The sequence below is a fragment of the Macaca mulatta genome, chromosome 6, assembly GCF_049350105.2.
Source record: "Macaca mulatta isolate MMU2019108-1 chromosome 6, T2T-MMU8v2.0, whole genome shotgun sequence".
NCBI classification, from domain to species: Eukaryota; Metazoa; Chordata; class Mammalia; order Primates; family Cercopithecidae; genus Macaca; species Macaca mulatta.
In genome coordinates this window covers 80,007,861-80,034,239 of record NC_133411.1, presented here as the reverse complement: position 1 = coordinate 80,034,239, position 26,379 = coordinate 80,007,861, and the positions used below count along the sequence as shown (strand labels likewise).

The 26,379-nt window shown below is 41.3% G+C and overlaps 1 protein-coding gene across 4 annotated transcripts in view; it reads right to left on the bottom strand.

Moving 5' to 3' along the window:
- ARHGEF28 (Rho guanine nucleotide exchange factor 28) overlaps positions 1 to 22,324 on the bottom strand; it is a 313,068-nt gene extending 290,744 nt beyond the window's left edge. The window contains exon 1 of one of the 4 annotated variants that reach the window (XM_078004863.1): positions 22,010 to 22,324. In XM_078004863.1, coding sequence (XP_077860989.1) covers positions 22,010 to 22,037 — 28 coding nt within the window. In that variant the 5' untranslated portion in view covers positions 22,038 to 22,324. Of the gene's footprint in view, positions 1 to 21,733; positions 21,936 to 22,009 lie in introns of those variants that run through there. The other 3 variants (XM_078004862.1, XM_015140272.3, XM_028849507.2) reach the window with 3 other exon arrangements.
- Positions 22,325 to 26,379: the final 4,055 nt, after the last annotated feature.

The window sequence follows — 26,379 nt, the reverse complement described above, 5'->3', positions numbered from 1 at the left end:
ATTATGTTAGTCCTCAACAAGTTTCAGATTATAGAGCATTTCAGATTTTGGATATTTAGATTAGTCATGCTTAACCTGTATATACAACGTCTGAGTTGGGCTCTTCAAAGGAAGGGATATGCCCACCACAATGTCCTTCTCTGTTCTTACTGGCAAGATGCAGATGAGTGGTGGTGAGCCAGTTGCCACCACACCAACAAGCATAATGTCCTAGTGATGATGGGGCAAGAAAATGGAAGGAATGTGGTCCCCAGGTAGCCTCACAGGTGGGCCACTCTCCTGTCCAGATGAGTAAGTGTACTGCTTACACTTACATAAGAGACACACTCGTGTCTTATTTAAGCCTCTGTTTAAATCTCTTTAAAATAACCTAAACTATACTCTAGGTAATCCAGGAGAGTAGAAAAGAAAGGCTCCTATAGAGCAGATACTTTTAAGGAGATCTTAAAGAACAGATGTCAGTCAGGGGAAGGAGAGTGGTTATATTGATCCGAAGGGCCAGAAGCAAGATGAAGGGTGTTTGGGGCAGAGGAGACAACAGAGCAAAGGCAGAAAGCCAAGGACCCACAGGATATGTACAGTGTGAGCTCTCAGACAGGAGCATGAGCTTGGAGATGGGGAGCACAGAAAGGCAGAGAGAGAGAACACCAAGGAATAGGCTGCAAAAGCAGGTCAAATCCTAGAAAGTCTTGAATGGTGGCTGGAGAACCTTGAACTCTTTTGTGTGTAGGAATAAGGAGGTACTGAAGATCCTACCCAAGGAGGGAACAGCCAATTCTCTTTTCAGATGGATCATTCTGGCACCAGTGAAGACAACGGATTTTCAGGAGGCCAAACTGAAGTCAAGGAGAATAGCAGCAATCCAGACACAATATAATCAGGGTCTGATCTGCAGCAATGCAGTACGAAGAGGATGTGACAGAATTAAGCCCTGTGCAACAGGTAAAATCATCCCAGGAAATAAAGAAGAGGGAGACGTATAAAACAGACTTTTGGGTATCTGGCTTAGAGTGCCAACATCCAGGGCAGGGAAGGCAGGAGGAGGAGCCATTTCTGGTATGGCAGGGAAGTGGGGTGCAGTTTCAGACACTGGGTGTAAGATGTCAGCCTTTGTGCCAAATCATGTCATTAACGGCTTCCCCTCACCCAGTGCTTAAGTATGGTACCAGAATCATATCAAAGATGTAGATTTCAAGTGGGCATTTATGTAGTTACCCAGTGACCACAGATATGGACATCCAAACCAAGAGGAAGGGGAGGAGGGGGGAAGGAAAGGAGGGGAAATTAATCAAAATCACAAGAATTTAAAGACACTGCTGAAACTCTCCATGTTCTTCTCAGAAAAAAAAAAAAAGTGGGAAAATAGAAATGCACAAGACCTCTAGGGGAAATGGGGAATAAAAGAGTTAAAGCTATTACAAGAATTTAAAACTTTTGTTCAAAATGGTTATTAACATCTGCATTAATTTTGTTAGTAATAATAACACATCCCAGGTAGCTTAGAATACTTCATTTTCTCTAGTTCATTATCATGTATTCTGAGGAAGGTTCAGACATATCAAGATATAATCCCATTTAAGTTTTATTCAAAATTAAAATTAGCCAAGGGAGATGGAAATTCATAGTGAGTAATTTCTTATTACTCCGAACTATCAGAGTATGGTATCTTCTCAGGACTTGCATACTCATTTTGGCTATTTTTTAGGAAACAATCTGAGAAGAAATTCCATCACTTCTGAATTTTGAAAAATGCCAGTGATTAGAAACCCTAACAACCTAATTATGTAAATACTTTTTAATTTTGAAAAATGCCAGTGATTAGAAACCCTAACAACCTAATTATGTAAATACTTTTTAAAAATACAACCCTGAGAAGTCAGACATAGTACCCACCTGCAGTCCCAGCTACTAGAGAGATGGAGGTAGAAGGATTGCTTGAGCTCAGGAGTGTGAGCTCAGCCTGGGCAAATAGTAAGACCCTATCTCTTAAAAAACAAACAAACAAAAAAAAAACTTTGATTTTTGTTAATGACCCTAAGCAAGTTGCTTAAATTCTCTGAACTCCAATTTCCACATCTTTAAAATGACCAAATCTGATCTACCTTCCTAACCTCCCAGAATTGTTGAGGATTGAATGAAATGTTAATAGAAGCCCTCTGAAAACTATAAAAAGATATAAAAATTTTATTTCCTTACACAAAAGAAACTCCACAAGACTACTAAAATCCCTTTCTTGTATAGAGACGCAAACTAGTGGATAGAAGGAAAGCAATAGCAATAATTAACCATGATTTCCACAGAAAATCTTCCTAAGCAAAAAACAATCTTTATCAGTGGGGTTTAATACAGGTTCCCAGCTCCCACCTGCCAGAGATTCTAATTCAACCGGTCTCAGTGTCCAGGGATTTGTAATTCGAAGACCTCTCCAAGTGGTTCTAATGACTAGCAACAGAAGCTAGCCAGGTTTGTGCAGGGAGGAGACAGTGAAGAGAAAAATAAATGGTAGGCAAAAGAAAAGTAAATGCAAAGGCAGAAGAGCAGGCAGCAATGTATGTTCAAGGAGCTCCTGGGACATCTGTTTGGCAGGAGGCAGGGCCAGAGAGGAATACAGGAGCCAGAGCCTGAAGGGTCATGAGGACTGAAGATTATCAGGGCTAGCGAGCGACTGAAAATGGAAAATGGACATGCTCAGGTTCGCGTTTTAGAAACTTTGCGCTGACAACAGAGTGGAGTATGGATGGTGCTGGGGGAGCAAGCAGGGATGCAAACAGGTACACGAGAGCATGGAAACGCAGACTATAGCCAGGAAATCATCACAGTAACCCAGAGAAACGGTAAAATCTGAAATATAGGTGAACATAGGTGAGGAAGAATTCCACAGAAATTAACTCAGGGTCTGCTACTTTAAATGCTTACCTATAACACAGACTCTCACTAACTGCAGATAATACATCATAGGAGACACAAGAGCTACATACTGAGTGGTCCTAGCAGTGGCACACCTAGCGCATCTGATGCCTAAATAGGTAGGTCATTTAATATTCCCCACCTCTAGATGACAAAGGTATTTCCAGTGATAATCTCAAAATAAAATGCATGGTAATAATGACCAGAAAAGGAATGCAGTGAAAAAAATTTTCTTTTGTTTTGTTTTGTTTTTGTTTTTGAAACAGGGTCTCACCATTTTGCCCAGGCTGGAGTGCAATGGCACAATCTCATCTCACCACAGCCTTGGCCTCCCGGGCTCAAGCGATCCTCACATCTCAGCCTCCTGAGTAGCTGGGACTACATGCACACACCACCACACTGAGTTGATTTTTGCATTTTTTGTAAAGATGGAGTTTTGCCATGTTGCCTAAGCTGGTCTCAAACTTCTGTGTTCAAGTGATCTGCCTGCCTACACCTCCCAGAGTGTTAGGATTACAGGCGTGAGCCACTATGCCCAGCTGAAATTTTTACCTCATTGAACTGCATACTGTATATAATTGTGCCAATAAAAAATAAAGCAAATATAAATAAAACTATTAAATGTCTTCCAAAAATATAATGAAGGTAACCACTAAATTGCACTAGTCATCTAATCTTTTCTTCACTTGTTTTTCAGTTTTAAAACTATTTTAAAAATTGAATTTGAGTTTAAAAGATATTCAAATTCAATAAATTATTTGAAGCATAAAATGTTCACTTATGAAACTAAAAATATAACTTACAGCTCTCACTCTGTTTCACTGCTTAACATTTTAAACACAAAAACTCCAAGTGGTCACACAGAATGACAGATTTAAAGTAACCTAAGCTTTGTTTTTGGTCTTTAACATCACTGTGTTACCATTGCTTATTTCAAACCTACCATTTAAATGTACTGCTAAATCATACTATAGAAATCAAACACTTGTTCATGATGTGAATTTTAACTATGCTAAACCTTTGTGAATTTACTCTCAGAACAAATACTTGTAGCATGTGTGGGACTCAACTATATAACTGGGAGCTATCATGAACATAAATTTTATGTCGAATACAACATGTATTAAAGGATAAGTCATTAAAATGTGCAAGTTTGAAGTTTACATAGATATTAAGATGTAGCAGTGACTGCAACAATTGTTTAGAACTTAAACCAACAGATTTTTTTTCAGGGAGCAGCCACATGAACATGATGATAGTAAAAACCAGCTAACTAAAATCAGTCTTAAAGTGTTTTTAAATTCTTTACAGATAATACACCCCTCATTGTCTGTACCCTGGGAGTGGGAGCAGAGGAGTGTGCCCACTGTCCTTGGGATGCCACTGGAAAATGAAAAGAACCAAGAAGACAGAATCAAGGCCGATAAAGAACAAGTGCAGTGTGGTAGAGCGGAACAACAAAAAAAATCAGGGTAATCTTTGGGAGTGACTGAATGAGAAGAAGTCACCCTCAGTTCAAAATGCAATGCATTTAAAATGCAAACAGACTCCTGGAATGCATTAAACATGCTGGGAACAGAGCATAGGTATCGAGAGGTCAGAATTCTGGGTCAAGAGTATTGTGTCTAGTCTGAAGCTTTTCCTCTAAAAAACAACTATGAACTTGGAGAAGTCATAATTGAACAAGCAAATAGCCAATTAACTCTAGGGGGAAAGTTAAAAAAACAAAAACAAAACCCTGTTTTTCATCCTGGAAATATTTAGGATGACAAACTATGCAAATCAGATCTCCAAACACAGACCGGTATCTAACAGAGATGGTGGTAAGTATAAACAAGGCATTTAGTTTCACTATAAAAACAAATCTGCAAACGTAGAGGCAGGAAAAATTTTAGATCAGTTGAGTGGAATATAACCTCTTCTGGTCTTTTTCATGGTGGACAAGCAGGATTTCCCCTCCAAGCCTTCTATAGAGGCCGCATGGGAAAGTGATGAGAGCAAGGGCTTAGAGCCCCACAAACTAGGGATTAATAAACAGGCTACAAATCCTGCAGCAGGTTGCTTAACCTCTCAGCTCCTTAGTTCCCTTATCTGCAAGGCAGGAATAGTAACATTGTTGCAGGAATTCAAGATAGCAACATGAGGCTCCAAGCACAGTGCCTAATAAGGAAAAGCAATCGATAAATGGCCATCATCCTCTTCGTTATTCATATCAAACTCCAAACTCCAAATAATATAAAGTGATCTTTCTATAGCTGATGAAAATGTCACCAGATACTCCCTATAACACAGCCCTCAAATGCTGCAGGGACTGCTTAGATGGTTGACTAAACCTCGTAGGCTCCATTTATACAACTGTGCAAATACGTTCAGGGGTTTTGCTAATTATGAGAGATCCCTGTCTTCTGTGGTAGGAATACCATGCATCGCCAGCAGACAAGATCCAGATGGGATTTTTAAGAATATATTAAAAGCCATATCCTTCTCAAGGAGGCAACAAAAACTCAAGACTCCAAGACAGTCAGTGTACTTAGGCCCTAAACATTTCTGATATGGAGAAGCAACTAATTTTTTTAAGAGTGTTATTGTTATAAACAAGCATGACTCCAAATCCAGATGAAATGAGAAAAAAAAAAAAAAAAAAAAGCCTTTCCCCTGCCATTATTTTTCCATTATGCCCTCTAATCCAAGAGAAGAGAGTCTTTTAGTCACCAGGTTTGAAGGATTAGAAAAGACTAGTGCTTGGGGGCACTGAAACTGTCTTTCCTCATGGAAGAGGAAGACAAGCATTTACAAACCATTTAAACGCATATATTTCCACCAATATATGACAGATGTACTTACACAAATCTCTTTGGTGGTAACTCATTTTTCCTGAAAGAGGGATTTGTGGTTAAACAATGCCTTTTCTCAAGTGGCCTAATGCTCTAGCTAAACAATGGAAGAATATAAGAACAGTGTCTTTGTGACCATGAGTACAGAACCAGGGATTCCTACCAGAAGATGGCCACTCATTAGTCCCTCCTTCTACACAACAGCCTCTTTGAGACTTTCTTCCCCTAATTTGAATTGGCTCCACATTTTTCTTACACATTACTAAATGCAGAAGTGCTAAATTAACAAAGAGACTTAGGAACTGGCACAGTACCAACTGATTACACTCCCTGCTTTTCCACACATATATTTACAGCAATAGTAAATCTATGTCATAAATAACTCTCTGCAAATGGAGCTACAGTTTTGGTTTTTTCTTTTTTTTTTTTTTTTTTGAGACGGAGTCTTGCTCTGTCGCCCAGGCTGGAGTGCAGTGGCCAGATCTCAGCTCGCTGCAAGCTCCACCTCCCGGGTTCACTCCATTCTCCTGCCTCAGCCTCCCGAGTAGCTGGGACCACAGGCGCCGCCACCTCACCCGGCTAATTTTTTGTGTTTTTAGTAGAGACGGGGTTTCGCCGTGTTAGCCAGGATGGTCTCGATCTCCTGACCTTGTGATCCGCCCGTCTCGGCCTCCCAAAGTGCTGGGATTACAGGCTTGAGCCACCGCGCCCGGCCAGTTTTGGTTTTATATTTAAATATCATTTAAACTTTTGAAAGTGTTTCCAAAGTTAAGTTCTATAACTTCATTTCATCAGCAAACTACCCAGTTTTATCTAAAGGGCTGGTATTGTTCCCATTTCATAGATGAGGAAACTGGAAACGCAAAACACTCATCATCTAAATTAAACTAGATTGAAACTAGATTTAAACTAGATTTAAACTCAAGTTTAATTTTGAGACTCTAAGTAAGAACAACTGTATTTTAGACAAAACTTGCTAATAAATCATCAGCTGGCTGACTCGTAGAGATAATAATTTCTTCTTTTTCATTTAATTTTTTTAAAAATTCTGTTAACATTAATAACACAGAAGAACGTTTGGCTTAAACAGGGTATATGATCATTTGCCCTCCACTAGCTGAAACTTCCTCTGGCACTATAAATATTATATCTCTGCCAAACTGGTAGCTAAGTGGCATTTTGATGTAAGAAGCATGAAAGAACAAGGCCGTTCAACTTTCTTAGAGGCTTTTCACATTGTACATGCAACTATTCATATATTGCTTATAGAATCACAGAAGGTGACAGATGAGGAAACTGAGGACTAGAGTACCAGTAGCATTTATGGGATTATGTCCAGGTACCTGTCTGATCCCTTCAAGAGGAAAGCAGAGAAGAATCAAAGGAAGAGAGCTAACAAAGAGCAGGAGCCCAGATAAGAAATGTCCACCCCAGGCCTAGCTTACCACCCTCTACTCTATTCTAGTGGTCATAACATTATGGTACTAATGTCCCATACCTGTCATTTTCAATAATGCTAGCTATTTCCTGTATGTGCATCTAATTTTAACCATATTCTGGTTTAGACATTCATCTGTGTTAAGAATATAAAAAGCAACACTTACTACAGTATTGACCTTTATAAACCACTGATTGATTCGCGAATACGTATTCATTTTTATACAATTTGTTATTTCTAAATAAGAAAATGAAAAAGCATAAATGTGAAAAAGCATACCACTAATTTGAACAGCAAGAATGCCTCTAATGGCATAAATGTCAACCCCCAACACATCTTCTTAAAATCTATTTATAGACTTCAGTTTTACATGGGATACAGTATAGTCATATGCCTTTAAATGTCTAGTGATGTAAGGCTCACTATGCTATGCAGTCCTACATTACAAGCAAAGGAAGACTTCTGGTAGAAGAAACCACTTATTTTTCACTATTAGAACTTATCTATGGTATACTTGTACTCAAACTGCAATAATTCTATATTCAATAAAGAGACTATGGCTGACAATTCACCGATAAAATCAATAAAATAAAAAATTTATAGAAATGGTAAAATGCATATAAACTTATAGTTATGGTGTGCATATATATGTATACATACACACATTTTTTTACTAGCCAAAAATACACTAACCCAAATATCCAAAAACAAACATACGAATGTTCTCAACAGCTGCACAAGTTACTGAGCTAATTACAAATGTCTCTTTGTATACATCTGTGTAATCTTTTAATTTAGAAAAAGATTTCTAATTTGTTTTACTTCAAGATAGCTCATGCTGATTGTTAAAAAAATTATGTGTGTGTGTATATATATTTAATAGAAAATAAAAATCCTCCCTAATCTCTCAAGAGATGATTGAATGAACAATACTTCATGTAAGTTTGGCCTTAGACATGGTACATTTGAAAACCTACTTGGTAAAATCCTACGTGCTAGGGCCATGAAGATCTGCTTACCAGAAAAAGGCATTAGGCTGGACATCAGTCTCCAAAACAGCTGCTCATTCTCTCTTCCCTGTAAGAAGCCTTAGATTTGCATACAAACACTAGCTACAAGCACTGGCTACTCTAAAGAAGGGAAAAAAGGAAAAAGAACTGTGAAAGTATATCAGTGGGGAAATCAACCACATATTTGGAATTCTATAGAAAAAAGTTAACAACAAGAAGAAAACAGGCACCTGGCAGGAAAAAATGTTAAGGAAATTATTGAGACGTGATACACTTCCTGTCAAAACAACACATGAGGTGGTGATTCATTCGATTAGTATTTTCTAAATACTGTGCAATGTTAAGTGCTCCATAAATTCAGTGATATTCAACTGTGGCAGCGAAGGATTTTATATTTTTAATTTTAGGTACTAATCAGTTCAAATCACCCTGCACCCCAAAATAAATAAAGACCAGTATGTACTCAGTGTATTCACAACAGTATTCTTTAACATCACAAAGGCAAAATAATCCACTATAATTTACTTTCCCTAGTTTAGTTTTGGCTTAAGCTGTGGTCTTCAATGTAACTCAAAGTTGTAGGATATGTGGCCCTGGACTAGAGGCCTCTCCTCAAACAATAGAAACATTAGAATCAATTTGCTGTTGACATCTCAAGAACAACATCAAGACCTTTATCAAACATTTCCAGGATTCTATAAAAATTGTTTCAATTCTCAGGTATCTGCACTTATAAAAATACATTCATACACATATAACTAAGTTTTTTTCCATACAAATTTAAGATGTAAAGTCATGGCAAGCATATTGCCACAATAAAACAAATTGGAATATAAAGGAATCGTCCTTTCTGTTTGATAATATTTGAGTTTCCCTCCCACCAAATAACTACAGTAAATATTTATTTATAAGCCCAACTTTGAAAGGGTTTAAAAAAATTATTAGCAGCAAGAAATTATGTGTGTTCAAAAAATAATAGTTTTAAAGCAAGTGCGACAGTCTGTGGTTGCATTCTAACATCTGAAAGATAATCACTCCAATTACACAAATTTTAATTAAAACATCAATTTCTTTTTTTTTTTTTTTTTTTTTTTTTTTGAGAAGGAGTCTCGCTTTGTCGCCCAGGCTGGAGTGCAGTGGCCGGATCTCAGCTCACTGCAAGCTCCGCCTCCCGGGTTTACGCCATTCTCCTGCCTCAGCCTCCCGAGTAGCTGGGACTACAGGCGCCCACCACCTCGCCCGGCTAGTTTTTTGTATTTTTAGTAGAGACGGGGTTTCACCATATTAGCCAGGATGGTCTCGATCTCCTGACCTCGTGATCCGCCCGTCTCGGCCTCCCAAAGTGCTGGGATTACAGGCTTGAGCCACCGCGCCCAGCCAAAACATCAATTTCTTAAATTCACTGGTTTTTATAACATCACTGGAGCAGATGCATATTTACAATATAGACTACAGTTAGAATACCATAACAGGAAAGAAGAAAAAAAAACTAAATAATACTTTGATCTCTATTACACCAGGTATGGCTCCCAGAAAATTGCCTTTGCTCAGGCTGCTGAGAGCACGCTGGCCCACTGCTTCTCCATATCACAGTGTATTTACTGGCTTTTATGGCAGCTAATTTGTCAGCATTGAGAGCTCCTCAAGAGCTACCTCTAAGCTTCTTATCTCTGAACCTCCAGCATGCAGCATATGTCTGCCTTATAGCAATTACTAGCTAAACCCAACTCAATAAAGGCTCAAAAAATCAAATAACACTCCCAAACTCCCTGGAGTGAAAAAGCTTTGGAAAGAACTCCTAGATGATAAGAGGGCTTAGAGCCCCTACACTCAGCAACTAAAATCTCAAATAGAATAAATCCATTGTCCAAATCTCCAATATAATAAAATATCTTTATCTTGAGGCTCTGTGAAAAGTGGAAGGATGTCATGCCTTAAAATACTACCTTTTGGCTGGGCGTGGTGGCTCACGCCTGTAATCCCAGCACTTTGGGAGGCCGAGGCAGACAGATCATGAGGTCGGGAGATCGAGACCATCCTAGCTAACACGGTAAAACCCCGTCTCTACTAAAAATACAAAAAATTAGCCGGGTGTGGTGGTGGGCGCCTGTAGTCCCAGCTACTCGGAAGGCAGAGGCAGGAGAATGGCATGAACCCGGGAGGCGGAGCTTGCAGTGAGCTCAGATGGCACCACTGCGTTCCAGCCTGGGCAACAGAGCGAGACTGTCTCAAAAACAAACAAACAAAACTACCTTTTTAGAAGCACAAGTGTGTTTTCTTTCATACTGCTAGTCAGGAACTACATAAAATACCAGAGGTTTTAGAGATTTGCTATCTCTTTTTGAGGAAAAAAGTGTGAGACTAAACAGAAGGAAAATCCGTAGGTTTCTTGAGAGAAAGAGGAGAGGTAGAGAAAGATGGGAGCAGGGATAGGGGTAGGGAGAGAGGGGATGGAACCATTATAAAAGTTCTTATTTTAGCTAAAAACTGATATTTATCAAAAATGCCACACATTTCAGAGCATATTCTCCACCCAGACTCAGTGGGGTTAGGTACATTAAGTTCAATATGTTAAAATGAAATTAATACCCATTTTCATTCATCCTAAAATTCTATTAAAGATAATTATTCGATTATTACTGGCTGATTCCACCTCACTGCTCATGAAGTATTCTGACAACAATAACATGAGCTGCCATGACAGGGCAATCTCAAAGTATCTGCAATCATTTCTCCCCATAAAGATGCAACGCTGAAGTACCATCTTCAAACTCAACTTCCTGAACAATCTAGATGTTGCCAGTCAAGTGTCTGAAAGCACTCTGGGAGCCAAGCGTGATGCTCATAATGTGAGGGAGGCTTAAGACACCATCCTTACCTCCGTAGAAACATAGAACTTGAGAGATGGAACACAGCATGGAGGTGGTCTGACCCTGGCCCCTTAGGTTTCAGATGAGGTCACCAGAGCCCAGAAAGGTGATATGACCCACCCGATATATCAGTGGCAATGCTAAGACTTCAACCCAAATCTACTTGTGGTCCAACCTTTGCTACATTCAGACTGACAATCTTCTTAAAACCTTCCTCTTGCACACACTCTACTATCCTACCATGATGAATGGTGTGAACCACTAGCAATCACTTTCAACTCACACTAAAGAGACTGTCTTTCAATTAACTGAACTCCAAACATCTCTCTACTTCTAATTTCTTCTGCTGCTGCCCACAAAGGTGCAACACAGCTCGTGAAGATAAACCTTCCTACCATAAATGCAAAAGAGGAAAAAACTTACCCTTTATTTTTAATACTAAAAAACCCTCGATAAACCAATATGCAAATTACTGTTAGCATTCCTATCAAGATGTAGTTTCTTTAAACTGTTCGTGGTAAAGGTGAATTTTCTCTAGCTCAGCCCTATCATTGTGAGACAAGCATGCCAAGTGAGAAGTTAATTTGGGACTTTCTGTAGATATGAAAAAGATAACCTAGAGGGTTCATTTTTATTGTAACAACGTACGTTATCTATAGGTGAAATCTTAAGCACCTTTTTATTAACACTAAAACATTTTTACAAGAAGACTAAAAATCAAAGGACATAAGACCTTTGTCTCATAATAAACAAATTTCTATCCAAGTTGGAACCTTTCTAACTAAACATCAAGGAGTCATTGATACTGTTTTATTGTCAATGAGTAAGATATCAATATTTCTGGTGATCAAACGAGAGAAGAAACAATATACATGTATTTTACATAACAGCTACATGTGTCAGGAAACATAGAACTTAAGAGAAATACTTATATTTCACTCCCCCTTAAGAATCCATCAGTTAAAACCCTATTAAAGCATTGGCAATGGGTTTTGTGCATTGTTCTTTATCTCCGAGAATAGGAATGGCCAGCTGAATCCTGCTTTGTCTCTAGGGGCTGTGATAACTGCTATAAAAGCAACTTCCAGAAATCCATTCCTGAAAAGTTTTTGACAAGTTGCAAAGTTGACAACTCCATGAAAGACAACATTTATGTTAGATGAGCTGATTCTTATTCCTAAATGTGGGTTTCTGATAATAAACAAAAAAGGAGACAGGTTATTCCACAGAGTGATAAACCCGGATTTTAATTTCCCTACTACACTACCACATCCAAATTCCACCTCCATCAAGCTTTATAAATAGCAAATGAAATCACTACCTCAAGAAATCATCACAGTTCATAGAAACAACCAAAGTCCTTCTGTTTGGAAAAGATACTGATTCTTAGAGATATGAAGAGATTACTTTCAATGAGCTCAAGACTAAAGCCAGGTGTCCTGATTCCTAGGTGTGTGCTATTTTCCACTCATACATAAATGGTAAAAAGAATGGCTTGTTTGCTTTTTTTATTATTTTTTTTATTTTTTATTTTTTATTTTTTTGAGATGGAGCTTCACTCTTGTTGCTCAGGCTGGAGTGCAATGGCGCGATCTCGGCTCACTCGCAACCTCTGCCCCCCAGGTTCAAGAGATTCTCCTGCCTCAGCCTCCCGAGTAGCTGGGACTACAGGCGCGTGCCACCAAGCCCAGCTAATTTTGTATTTTTAGTAGAGACAGGGTTTCTCCATGTTGGTCAGACTGGTCTCAAACTCTCTACCTCAGGTGATCCGCCTGCTTCGACCTCCCAAAGTGCTGGGATTACAAGCGTGAGCCACTGCGCCTGGCCCATGAGTGGCTTTCTTTTTACCCTCCTCCCTGGCCCTTTGTAAGAACAAACATGAGGGAGTCATGCTCTTTCGAATTGTATCAGGCAGTCTAAAGGCCTAAATAACCTAAGGTTTTCTAAAAATCTAAGGATACTAAAATTTTTATTTCAACTTATTTTTAAAGCCAGAATGTCAAGAAAGGGATAGGTTGACTTGGGGCTGGTGATAGAGTGTAGAAGACTGATAAAGAAGTGAGAATTCCTCCATGTCTATTTGTATTTTGTCTCTTTTTAGAAGGTAATGATTTTTCAATTAAAGAGGAGAGAAAGAACATCTCTAACTGGGAAAGTCCATTGTAAGAGAGCATCAGGCTGGTCTGAATCAGTTCCAGGCTGCTGGACATGCCAGGATAGTAAAGAATCTGATGAGATTTCCTAACCATAATCCATCAGGAACTGTGGACAATGGCAGAGGGATTCGATACAGGAGACAAGCGCATGTCATTCTGACCTTCAAAACGGCAGATTCTACAAATTATAGACAGAAGGCATTTCATGTTGATCCTAGATTAAGATTCTAGAGCAGATTATTAAAACTGTGGTGTATGAGGACCTCGAAGAAAAAGTAGTGGCTTTTTGGAGCCAGTGTGTGCTCCCAAAGAATAAGTCACTTGAGAATAACCCCATTTTATTATGTGGTGATAATTTACTAGACTGGTAGACAAAGAGATATAATAGACACGGTATATATCTTTATGAGGAGATGGGGGATTAAGAACCAGATGCTGGTACAAATAAGTAGTAATTAGTTGAACAAGTCTACTTGAAAATGATAAACATCAACCTGAACTGAAGTTTGCATAGACACATCAAATAGCTCTGCCCTAGATTTCAGCCTAAATAACAGTTTTATTATTTCCCTAGGCATTGAATAAATGTATATCAAACCTATGGATAACTTGAAACTAAAAGGGGTAGTGAATATGAAAAATGTATAAACACTCTAAAAGACTAGGAAAAAATGGTCAAATACAGGAAAATAAATTCAAGAGAGATAAATATTAAGATTATTCCTAAGACTAAAAACCCAAATGCACAAGTCCATGAATGAGGAGATATGGCGCCATAGCAACATATGTAAAAAGAAACTAATTTTGAGATGACTATGAACATGGAAACTCAATAGTATGGTTAAGAAATACTTTTAGGCCAGGCACGGTGGCTCATGCCTGTAGATCATGCCAGGTAGATCACCTGAGGTCAGGAGTTCGAGACCAGCCTGGCCAACATGGTAAAACTCTGTCTCTACTAAAAATACAAAAATTAGCTGGGCATGGCGGCACGCACCCCTAATCCCAGCTATTTGGGAAGCGGAGACAGGAGAATCGCTTGAATCCAGGAGGCGGAGGTTGCAGTGAGCTGAGATCACACCACTGCACTCCAGCCTGGGTGATGGAACGAGACTCTGTCGCAAAAAAAAAAAAAAAAAAAAATTTAAAGCTATTGTTTATTGAGGAGTTATTCTATCTGAGGCTAAAAGTTTAGGTGACTTGGCCAAGACAAGCTAGAAGCAGCATGCCATGAGTCTCCCCAAGTCTCTCTGACCTGCAGCTGCTAATCTTAACCATGAGCTATCACTCCTTCCCTAGAAGAAAGGGGGCCAGATCTGTGTTCTACACCAGAGGTCCCCAACTCCTGGGGCCACAGACCAGTACAGGTCCATGGCCTGTTAGGAACCAGGTCACACAGCAGGAGTTGAGCAGTAGGCAAGGGAGGGAAGCTTCATCTGTATTTACAGCCGCACCCTATCGTTCACATTACTGCCTGAGCTCCACCTCCTGTCAGAGCAGTGGCGGCATCAGATTCTCATAGGAACGCGAACACTATTGTGAACTGCGCATGCAAGGGATCTAGGTTGTGGGCTTCTTATGAGACTCTAATGCCTGATGATCTGTCACTGTCTCCCATCAACCCCAGATGGGACCATCTAGTTGCAGGAAAACAAGCTCAGGGCTCCCATTGATTCTACATTATGGTGAGTTGCATAATTATTTCATTATATAAAATGTACAATAAACATAATGCACTTGAATCATCCTGAAACCATCCCCCTCACCCAAGTCCATTGAAAAACTGTGTTCTACAACACCAATTCCTGGTGCCAAAAAGGTTGGGAACTGCTGCTCTACACTGTCAGATAGCATCTGGAAGAATTACATTTTAAAAAGAAAATAGCGAATTGGAATATGTCCAACATTCAGGTTTGTGAAAGGATTCAAAATCATGTCACTTAACAAGGGCTGAAGAGATTTTTATTTTCCAACCTCAATAAAAGAAGACTTGAAGACAGGATATATAATTAATTTTTTATGGCCTGGCGCGGTGGCTCAAGCCTGTAATCCCAGCACTTTGGGAGGCCAAGATGGGCAGATCACGAGGTCAGGAGATCGAGACCATCCTGGCTAACACGGTGAAACCCCGTCTCTACTAAAAAATACAAAAATCTAGCCAGGCAAGGTGGCAGGCACCTGTAGTCCCAGGTACTCAGGAGGCTGAGGTAGGAGAATGCTGAGGGAGGTGGAGTTGCAGTGAGCCGAGATCCAGCCACTGCACTCCAGCCTGGGTGACAGAGCCAGACTCTGTCTCAAAAAAAAAAAAAAAAAAAAAGAATGGCCTCCACACAGCAGAAATATGACAAACTTAGGATGAGGGAGAATTGTTTTTAAAAGCCTAAGCTTTCCAAATAGATGGATTATCTTTATGGCCATGAGGTCCTCATCACTGAAGGTATTCAAGGACAGACTGGTCAACCATTTGGAGATAGGCCATGCAGGGGAACTGTGCACCTTCTGGAGACTAGAGAAAAACTTTTAGGCTTCTTTCAATCCAAAGACTCAGATTTTAATCAAGAATTTCATTCATTTCCCCATGCAGGTTGATACAATTTCCTGAGAGGTCCATGAGGTCTCCCATTTACATCTGTGAAGGACTGTCTACTTCCTGAGTAAACTTTGCCCTTCTCCCCCTGCATCCCAGTGTTTTCCAACACAATCCACATCAGATACCTAGTAGTCCTTGCAGTGGTGCTGTAAACAAGGACTTGGGATGACAGTTAGCAAAATAACTAAATAACCAACCAACATGTGTATATTCTGCTTTAAGCACCCTACAAAGTAGCCTAAATCAGGGTCCCTGTCATTAATGGGCTACAGTCATGATGTAAAGTTGAGACTTATATACAGGAACACACAAAGAACCCAGGGGCAGGAGGTAAGAAATGAGAGAGTGATAGGAGTTCAGAAGGGAAAGCAGCACAGTTGCTACTAAGTTAGTTGAAGGTTACAGAGAGAAAGTGGTTTAAGCTGGGCTTTGAGGAATGCAACACATGTTGGCGAGGGAGAAAAAGGGGCCCACTATGAAAAAGTCAAAGAAGTTAGAAACACACGTGTTCCATAGGCAGTTACTAGTACTGGCTAACAGAACTGGAGAGTTCACAAGGGGGAAACAGCAGGGGACAGTTGACACACCACCAATAGCAGAAAAGTAACACCATGAGAAATAGCAGGTGTTACCCTTTCCCTAGGCACTGTGCGATGTAGGAAGCCAGAAACACCTAAAGATTAGGAAAGTAGCTATCAAACCCAGCTGTACGTTAGAATCGCCTCTTTAGAAAATGATGCTAGGTCCACTTGAGAGATTCTGAACCCAGGTGGTTCCAGTGAACAACAGGGCTTGAAATCCTGGGTTAGAGGCTCAACGTAAAGAACCCATAGTCAGTAGTCTCATTAATCACTGAACATCCCCTACCTTTCAGAACTCTAACACCTGATCATACAGCAAACCAGGAGGCTGGTGAAGCAAGAAAAGGAGAAGCACTGTTGACAAAGAACCAGTGACAATGTACAGACAATAAATCAGGGTCTTAGTGGGAAAAGACAAAAATATAAGCCCCCGAGGGACTTTGTCTGAACCATCCAACCCAATGAAAACCTCTTGCTTTTCACCATACTTAGAAGTCCTTCATGAGACTTCTTTGCCTGATAGAAATTATTTTTATCATAAAATTAAACCATCCACTTGTCTTTCCTCTTTCCAGAACTGTACCACCCCTCTTCTACATGAGGGGTTCTTCAGAAGAAAAGGACTAGGGCAGCCATATGGCCCACACAAAGGATCTGGACTTGCATGTCTGAAATCTCTTTGGACTAAATCCAGGAAGATAAGTCCAAGTCATTTCACCCTGATGACTGGTAGTCAAGGAGAGATAAAGTAATAAGAGTGACAGCTCATCATCTATTCAAATGCCTGTTGCAGGCACAATGCTAACCTTGTAGACAGTACATTTCTAGTAGTGTTGACCAAGACAAGTAAAGCAAATTGACTAATACATCACATTCAAATTCTACTCATCACGACCGAGTAGAATGTTAAAAAATGGGTTGCTTTTAGAGACCATCCAGTCTAATCCTTTCCATTTTACTGAATGAGGAAACTGGGACCAGAAAGGGTTCCAGAAGGAATACTCACTCAAGGTCATAAAACTGGAAAGCCAGAGGACTCCATCCCTTCATCCAACTCCCAGCCTAGGGCAATTTCTCCTGGGGTCACACTGACATCTCACTACCTTCTGAAAGCTGAAAAACCTGCTACCCCTTTCATTCTTTTTAAATGGTTATTTTCCATTTGCTATAACTACAATCATCACTTACTCTCTGTCAGGCACTACCAGGAGGGTTCTCTGTAAGTTAAATCACGGAGTCCTCACAACAGTTGAAGCAGGTTACTATTATTATCCGCATTTTACAAACGGAAAAACCTGAGGTAGAGAGAGGTCACATAGCCAGGGCAAAGCTGGGGCTATTTAACCCAAACAGTCTGGCTCCAAAGTCCACATTCTAAACCACTTCGTGAGAATTTATGAAATATAATTTCTTGAATTATAAAATGATAGAAGAAAAGGAGTAAGCCTTAAACACAAAGGGCATGGTCACTAGTGTTTGATAATGGATTGAAGAGCTAAACCATAAATGTCATTAATAGATGCAATATATACTTCATCTATTTATTAAAGGAATGCATATATATATATATCTGAAGCATATTAACATTTCAAGTGTATATTTTTTAAAGGCACAATGATCATGTGCACAGCCATCACACAAAGCTTGTAACTTGAAATAGGCAGAATGTTATTTCCCTGCTGGTTTTGGAAGGATCTCTTCTGAACAGGCTACTATGGAAAGCAAAGCCACCACTGCCGATTTCTGCCTGTTGGTCCTCATTCATAGATACGTTTTCATCTGCTCTTAAGAGAACATCACCTATATGTTAACTTTCTACAGAAATCAAACCTCGAGTTATTTATAATTGAGGCAAAGATTAAACCAAAACAAGAGAAAACACCTCTGAAAATTAAAATACATTTTTATACAAGTGTTCAAAACCAACATCACTGGAACAAATGCCCACTATTCAATTATATACTTTTTTGCTTTCTCTCATTAAAAAATGATGTCAGATCTCATTATCTTGGTTATCCAAGAGAAGAAGTCCAGGAGCAATAATGTTACAAATAAGCAAATTACTATTGTGCCTAAGATCAAATTTCAAAGGAAAAATGGAAGTCAATTAAGAAGATGCACTATCGCATAAAAAAAAAAAAATAAGTTACATGACTTATTTTGCCAGCCAAATGTCTTTAATTTTTTTTTGAGACAGGGTCTTGCTCTGTCACCTAGACTGGAACGTAGTGGCACCATCTCAGCTCACTTCAGCCTCAACTTGCCCAACTCAAGCTGTCCTCCCCCATTCAGCCTCCCAAGTAGCTGGGACTATAGGCACACACCACACACCACCATGCCTGGCTAGTTTTTGTATTTTTTGTAGAGACAGGGTTTTGCCATGTTGCCCAGGCTGGTCTTGAACTCCTGGGCTCAAGCAATCCTCCCATCTCAGCCTCCCCAAGTGTTGGGGTTATGGGTGTGAGCCATCACTCCCACCCTGGCCAGCCAAATGTCTTAATGTGGAGTGTGCAAAATTCTACTCTGAAAATGCAAAAGACCCTAAAAACTCTAAAGCTGGAAAAGTGTCACCTTCAACATGGAATCCAAAGATCAGAGAATCAAAGCAAAGAGCAGTCCTGGGCACATAGTAAGCCTTCAACAAATATTAGTTGAATGAATGTAAATGAAGAACATGTTCAGAAAGAGAGCCCCATAATAGAGATTGTCAAAATGGCAAAACAGTAGAGTGACACTGTTTTGGGCTTCTGAGAATTTCCAATACCATGATAATAACAAAAGAACTAAGGGTCACAGAGACTGGACAAAATGACAGAGTGTCATCCAATCAGAGCAAAATGTTCTGTGATACAGGACCTGACCTACACTTCTTAAGCAAGAAAAATATCTCAAAGCCCCGCTTTGCCTAAGTAAGAGATGTGGACTCAAGCTGGACAGGGTGGCATATTTACAGCACAACTTTAGCATGGCAGAATTCCCTGAATTTGGTGCACTTCAAATGTAACACTGTTTTTACATCCTCAGTAGGAGTTGCCCAGGTTGACCCACCTCTTCATAACAAATATTTAAGGTTCTGGGTGGGGGCCAGGGGCAGGGGGGAATCCCAGAGCTACTCTGCTTCACTAAAAGCAACATAAATACAAATGCAATTACACAAAACCCACCCAAACCAGATCTGTCATATCTGATTAGTGAATAAAAGCATAATAAAATTATAGTCAGCCTAGGTAATTTAGGTGACTTTTCCAACATTTATATCATGAATTTTTTTTGAGGCTTTTCCAACATTTATATCATGAATCTTTTTTTCTTGGAATTCAGCCCTTGGTCATAAACTGGCAGGACTTGTTGGAGCTTGGGTACCAATATAGTGGTGTACAGAATGTTTAATATAAAAGTAATAGTATGTGCTGCAATTTGTTTCAATACCTACTTAGAACACATAGTCTTTTCTCACAGGGCATACTAAAGGAGGTCATGTATCAGAGCTCACCTGAAATTCCTGCCCAATTTAAGTCTTAGCCACAAGTGCAGTTTCTTATAACACAATAAGAAAAGATTCCAAACATGATTAAAAAAAAAAAAGCATGAAACCCACCCAAGTGAGTCTCCTGAGACATCTCATAGAAACTTAGTTATTAACTACTATTTTCTTCTGTATGTTTAAGCGTTTATAAACTGCTTAAAAAACAATTGGGTACTTCAGAGGAAAGTCTAATGACACGCCTGTTATACAACCTGTTCTTAGCTGGCCAGATTGTGTGGTTTTGATAAGGAAAAAAAAAAGAAACAGTCAAAAGCAGAACAAACACTGATTCTCTGTTCACCATTCTCCCCTTACCCAAGACATTCATCTGAGTCACACTATAGCTAGCTCTGTGCCTCAGTTTCCCTAACCATTAGCTATAATATCTGATGCTAGCCAAATTCCTATTTGATCAAAGTTAATCAGCACAATAATCACATACAAAGTCCACATCAGACATTACATTGAAATACTATGTTGTATTAAAAATTCCAAAGGGTTTTGCAGATTCATCTCTTTTCTCCAAATATTCCAAAGGGGTTACTTTGGACTATTAATCAAGATTAGGCAAATACCCATGTGCTTTAAGAATGTGTAACTAAAAACCCAGGACAGATCTGGAGAAACCTTCCCAGGTTTCCCAGAAGTTACCACTCTGCTTGGATTGTCATGTACAAAGCAGATGCCACAGAACCTAACAAGGGCAGGTCCTTGATTTGTTTTTGCAGCGAAAACAGGATTTCACTTACCCCTGACAGCTTCAGGGCTTAGGAACACGAGATAACAACGCTTCAGAAAGCCAGGGTCCCCATGGAATCCCAAATGATCAGTTCTTTATAAACGAATATTAAAGACCTTACTTTCTTTGGTATTTTGCCCAATTGGTGTGGTCCGTGGTGAACCTCTACAACTCCTGGTGTGGGGAGATTTGTGGAGACGCAGGCCGGGGTCTAGGCGGGAGAAGCTGCTCAAACACAGATGTTACCACTGTTTCTCGGCCCACCCAGTCAACCAACGCGGGGACGCTGTGGGCCTCTAGAGATGGATTCTTTCTTAGAAATCTAACTGGTCTCTGGGAAACCAGAGCTGGGTTTCCAGGGCCGCCTGAGCACCCAGTTTCCATACAGCCCTCGACCCAAATGGTGCCTTCTTGGCCAAACACCCGCCTGTCATTCGGAAACCCTAAGCACGGGAAGGCTGTGGCACCACCACATACACCCCGGGTATTTAAGGGGAAACAAATGCATAAAATAAGCGTAAGGAGTCCCACATAATTCTGACCGCCTTTCCCAACCAAGGTAACTATAAATGCCTTTTGAAACACAGCAAATGCTTCCACACGAGTAAGTGGTAGTGCGTGTGTCCTGAGCTTGCGCTCCGTCTGCATTCTGCGGTCCTGGCCCTGCCAAGCACCCTCCGCCCCGGAGCAGAAGCATGGATGGGAAGGACGGACACCAACTCTCGACGCTCTCCCTTCTCCACCGCCGGAGCGCTGTTTATTTCCCTGGCTCCCGAAGGACACTGGCTGGGCTTTCATCCGCCCAGCCCCCAGCTCTCAGTGCGCCGGAGCGACCCCGCGCTCCGCAGCTGCCGCCGCCGCCGCACGAGGCTGCACCGCCCTCTCCACTTGTTGCCGCTCCCAGGAGAGCGAGAGGCGGCGCCCAGCCCTCGCGCCGCAACGCCTGCAGAGCTCCCGGGTCACCTCTGCTGACTCTCGCATCCCTGGAGAAAGTGGCCCTGCGGATGCGAACTCAGGTGGGCAAACTTTTCCACCCAGAGCTGCAGGGAAACGCAGACCATGGAGCCCCAAAGAGCATTTACCTGCAGCGATGGCCCCACAGCCTCCAGAGCCCAGGCGAGGCGCTGCCCCCGTGCCCTGCCCGAGGGCGCCTCGGAACGCGCCCCCCGCCAGCCGCCGCCCGGAGTCCGGAAGGCTCTACCCGGCGATGCCAACGCCTGGCGGCGGCAGGACTGAAGCCAGGCTTTAGGGGGTGGAGCTGCGGCCGCGCGCCCGGGCCGGGCTGGCTGCGCCCTCAGCGGGTGACGCCCCCGCCCCCCCCGCGCCTCCCCCCTGCCACTGGATCCCCGCCTGCCCACCTCCCGGCCCGGCTCGCGGCGGCAGCATCACATGGCGAGGCCCGCCCGCCTGCCTCGCCCGACACCGGCTCCAGGAGGAAACCTGAAGCTGCCCCGACCGCGCTGTCTCCGCCAGCCCCCTCCCGCTGCGGGGCGGCGGCCGGTGGCCTCGGCTTCCCTCCCCCGGCCCGGAGCTCTGAGGCACGGAGGCTGGCGCGGACCTGCCGGGCCACAGGAGGGCCAGTTGCGCCCCGGGCGCCTCCACGCCTCGGCGCCTCCCGAGGAAGGCGCTGGGCTGCCGGCTCGCAAAAGGAGTTGTGCCAGGCCCAAGGGAGGCTCAGGGTGTTCCCAGCCAAAAGCCACCACACCCGTGACATAATACGGCCCAGGTCTATTACAATAGGAAATATTATTTTTAAAAACAGCATTTGCCCTCTATTTGAAGCTCATGTTCCCCGGCCGAGCTTTGCAAGCTGCGATTCCCTTCGCGTTTATCCACGCAAGTGGCTGCAAGTCTTAATTCAAAAACGTATGAAAACCATAACCACTTTTACAATGAACAGCAATGTGAAGGGGACTCCCTTATCCTCCAAAGCGGTTTTCCTCTTAGATGTGATGACAACCCCAAGAGCAGAAGCCAAGCCTCTTCATCAGTCAGGCTTTCATCATACAGACTTAAGACCATTGTTACAGCTTTAAAGGTACAATTACCGATCTGAGTCTTCTGTGGCAGGAAGTGTTGTAGTTAAGACTATTTGTAAGGAAATTAGTATTGAAATATAAAGTTTCTAATAAAATTTATAAAATCACCTTGAGTCTCTGCTTTGTTTTTCCTTTTAAGACTGGCTACCCACAGAACCATAACAAAGGTGTGGCCCGAGGAAGCTGGCCACCAAGATACCAAGCCAGAAAGGAGCCCAGCTCCCAGGCTGCCACCACTTCTCTTGGGCCTGGGCCTTTTCTGTCTCCCTTCCAGCCGCCACCTTCCCCAGCCCACCTTGCTGATAGGAATGCTGAGAAAGGCTGAGATTAGTAAGAGAAGACCATCGTGTGTCTGAATGGCCTTAGCCCTGTTCCAAGGCAAAGTCTACAATTCCTCCTTGGGAAAAGGGCCCCAACGTTGGCATTACGCTGCTGACCTGGGCTGTCATCCCAGCTGATTCCACCGCTCAGCCCCACAGAGCTGTGAATTCAAGGCCTGGCCTCAGGCGCTGCCACAAAAAAAAAAAAAAAAAAAAAAAAAAAAAAAAAAAAAAGAGTTCCTGCTCATTGTCAAGGTACACAAGATAAAAATAAAAGCAGTAGCCGGGCGGCGTGGCTCAAGCCTGTAATCCCAGCACTTTGGGAGGCCGAGACGGGCGGATCACGAGGTCAGGAGATCGACACCATCCTGGCTAACACGGTGAAACCCCCGTCTCTACTAAAAAAACTTAAAAAACTAGCCGGGTGAGTTGGCGGGCGCCTGTAGTCCCAGCTACTCGGGAGGCTGAGGCAGGAGAATGGCGTAAACCCCGGAGGCGGAGCTTGCAGTGAGCTGAGATCCGGCCACTGCACTCCAGCCCGGGCGACAGAGCGAGACTCCGTCTCAAAAATAATAATAATAATAATAATAACAGCAGTAATATTCTTTTCAAAAATAGAAAAAATTTCGATCGGGACGTGGTGGCTCACACCTGTAATCCCAGCACTTTGGGAGGTTGAAGTGGATGGATCACCTGAGGTCAGGAGCTCGAGACCAGCCTGACCAGCATAGTGAAACCCTGTCTCTACAAAAACACAAAATTTAGCTGGGTGTGTTGGTGCGGGCCTGTGATCCCAGCTACTCGAGAGGCTGAGGCAGGAGAATCGCTAGAACTGAAGATGAACTAAATCAACATGCCAGACAAAAATGATTTTCAAACTCTGATGAATAAACATGGTGATGTGTTAGAAACCTTTGTTGTTATTGTCCTTTTTCATATCACTAGTACTGAATCTCTATTTTTTTTTTAATTCTGGCAGGTATGTATATGTTTTTTTAAAAAACCAGAAAATGTGGAAAGAGGAACAAATATTATAAGAAGTTATCCCCAAGTCCCTTCCCCACTAAAAAGAAAGAAACCAGCAAAACTAGTAATTGTGAAACTCTTACCACTAAGGACATACAATGCTAGCTGCAGTTTTCTTGCCTGCTCTCAAGCCCCGAGCTTGATCAATATTTAAATAAGTACTTGGCTTTCAACTTCTCTAGGTTCAAATATTAAGCAAAGTGTTTGCTCCAGCAACCTTAAAAGAAGCCGTGACTGTCTGAGGCAGGAAGCTATCAGTTGTGTAAATAACCCTTTGCATCTGATTGATTTCACTGCTCCAGATGTAGGTCACTCAGGACATTGCTGGCGCTAAGCTTGGCTGGGACAGCATTTGTTTTGAATTCAAAGACTATGTATTCTCTACAGACAAGGGACATTCAGGCAGCAAGAAACCAGGCTGACCATTCAGTTGGGGAAATTCTAACTTTCATGATAGTGAGTATCATGCCAATGTCCTAGCTCAGCTCTGTCTTTTCTAGAGATTCAATCCCCATTCATCCTTACATACTTCACTCCAGATAGACCTCCTCCATAAATCCTTACATTGTCCTGGTTTCTGCTACCCTCTGAACTTTGGCAAAGCATAATGGCCTTACTACATAGTGTAGCACCTGATTATATTAACTGTCACATGTTGGACAACTGCAGGCTCTTACCCTCTCTTCAACTTGAAATTCAAGGACAAAGCCTGTTCCTCACCCCTGTAATCTTCACAGTCCCAATGCAGGGCACTTTTGGAGTATTTAATATTTGTTTTTTAATCGAACTATCACATCCATTATGCAAGAAGAAAACTGTCACCATTTTCAAACTTTAATGAACTATAACCACTGCTAATTATATTATGTATTTAATTCTTTCCTGGCCTTTATTATATTTCCTTTGTCAATAATTCTCAAAAATTGAATAATTGTAAATCCGATGTTTAGCCATGTGAGTTAGGAAATTACTAGTGTTTCTTAAGTGAAAGCAAGATACTAGAAAATGGTAGATTTAATAGGAGATGAACAAACTCTGGAATAGAAATAGGATGACCTTGGGAAGATACAACCTTTCTAAGCCTCCATTTCCTCATCTGTATAATGGGCATAAGAATAGCATCTACTATCATTGTGAGAATTACGTGACTGAAAGTGATTATAGGACACACAATAAGGATTCATAAAATGGTGGCAGTTAATCTTTTAGTGTATGGATGTATTAGGAGAAGGCTTCAGAGCTTTGAGTTAATTAATAGGGCATGGCAGACCCCAAGACAAGAAATTATTTCTGGATTATAAACTTGGGTCTCCAGCCTAAGAAGGTTGGAGAACACAGAGACGAGTCCAACATGATTAAAGCCAGGGGACAGATCTCATGGGGAAATCCGCACAGTAGTTCTCATTCTGGCTACATATTAGCATCACCTGGGAAGCTTTAACACACTCTTGATTCCCAGAACTCCAACCTCATCAATCATTCGGAATCTCCAGAAAATGGGGCCCATGTATTGGTCATTTCTGAAAGCTCTCCAAGTGATTCCAATGTTCAACCAAAGTTGGGAACCACTTGACTAAAGGAACTGAATGTATTGCCACTGGAGGAGGGTGAGGATTGCCCTCAATTATATGAGGTTAAGGGGAATCAGCTCTTCCATTTCTAATGTTAAACCATCAGGTTTAAGTTGCCTGTGAGCAGGGCTTCCGTGTAATCTGCACATGAGTCACTTGTTTGTTAAAATGCAGATTCTGACTTCGTATCAGGTGGAGTCTGATATTCTTCATTTCTGACAAGTTTGAGTTGGGGCTGAGGCTACTGGACTGTGGACAATACTCTGAGAAGCAAAATATTAGAGAGATTTAGAGAGAAATATTCAGATTTGTTACAGGAGAAGTCTTAACATCTCTGAATATTTTTAGTCAATTGGCATTTATTGAGCACCAACTATGCACAAAATTAATATTTTGCAATCTTTGAAGAAAATAATAGGTTGTTTTTGGCCAGTTTTCAGTATGAGATCTTCCCTAAAGGGGCAACTTACCTATCAGGTATCGCAAGCTCAGTGCCTAAGGTCTATAATACTTATAGGGGCCAAAAAATATTTTAATTTCTTTTAAAATCCAAAGAGAAAAATGAACTTTTAGGTCAAAGGAAATGTTTTAGTATTTTCTATTTTAGTATTAATACTAAAAAATATTTAGTATTAATATATTTGTATCTATAACAATGCAAGAGTGAAATATAATTTTTATTTACATTTTTATTTTTCTGCAGGAAGGGGCATATGAAGGCAAAAGGGCCCAGAGCCTACAAAAGTCATCATGCAGCTATGTTCTCCAAGTC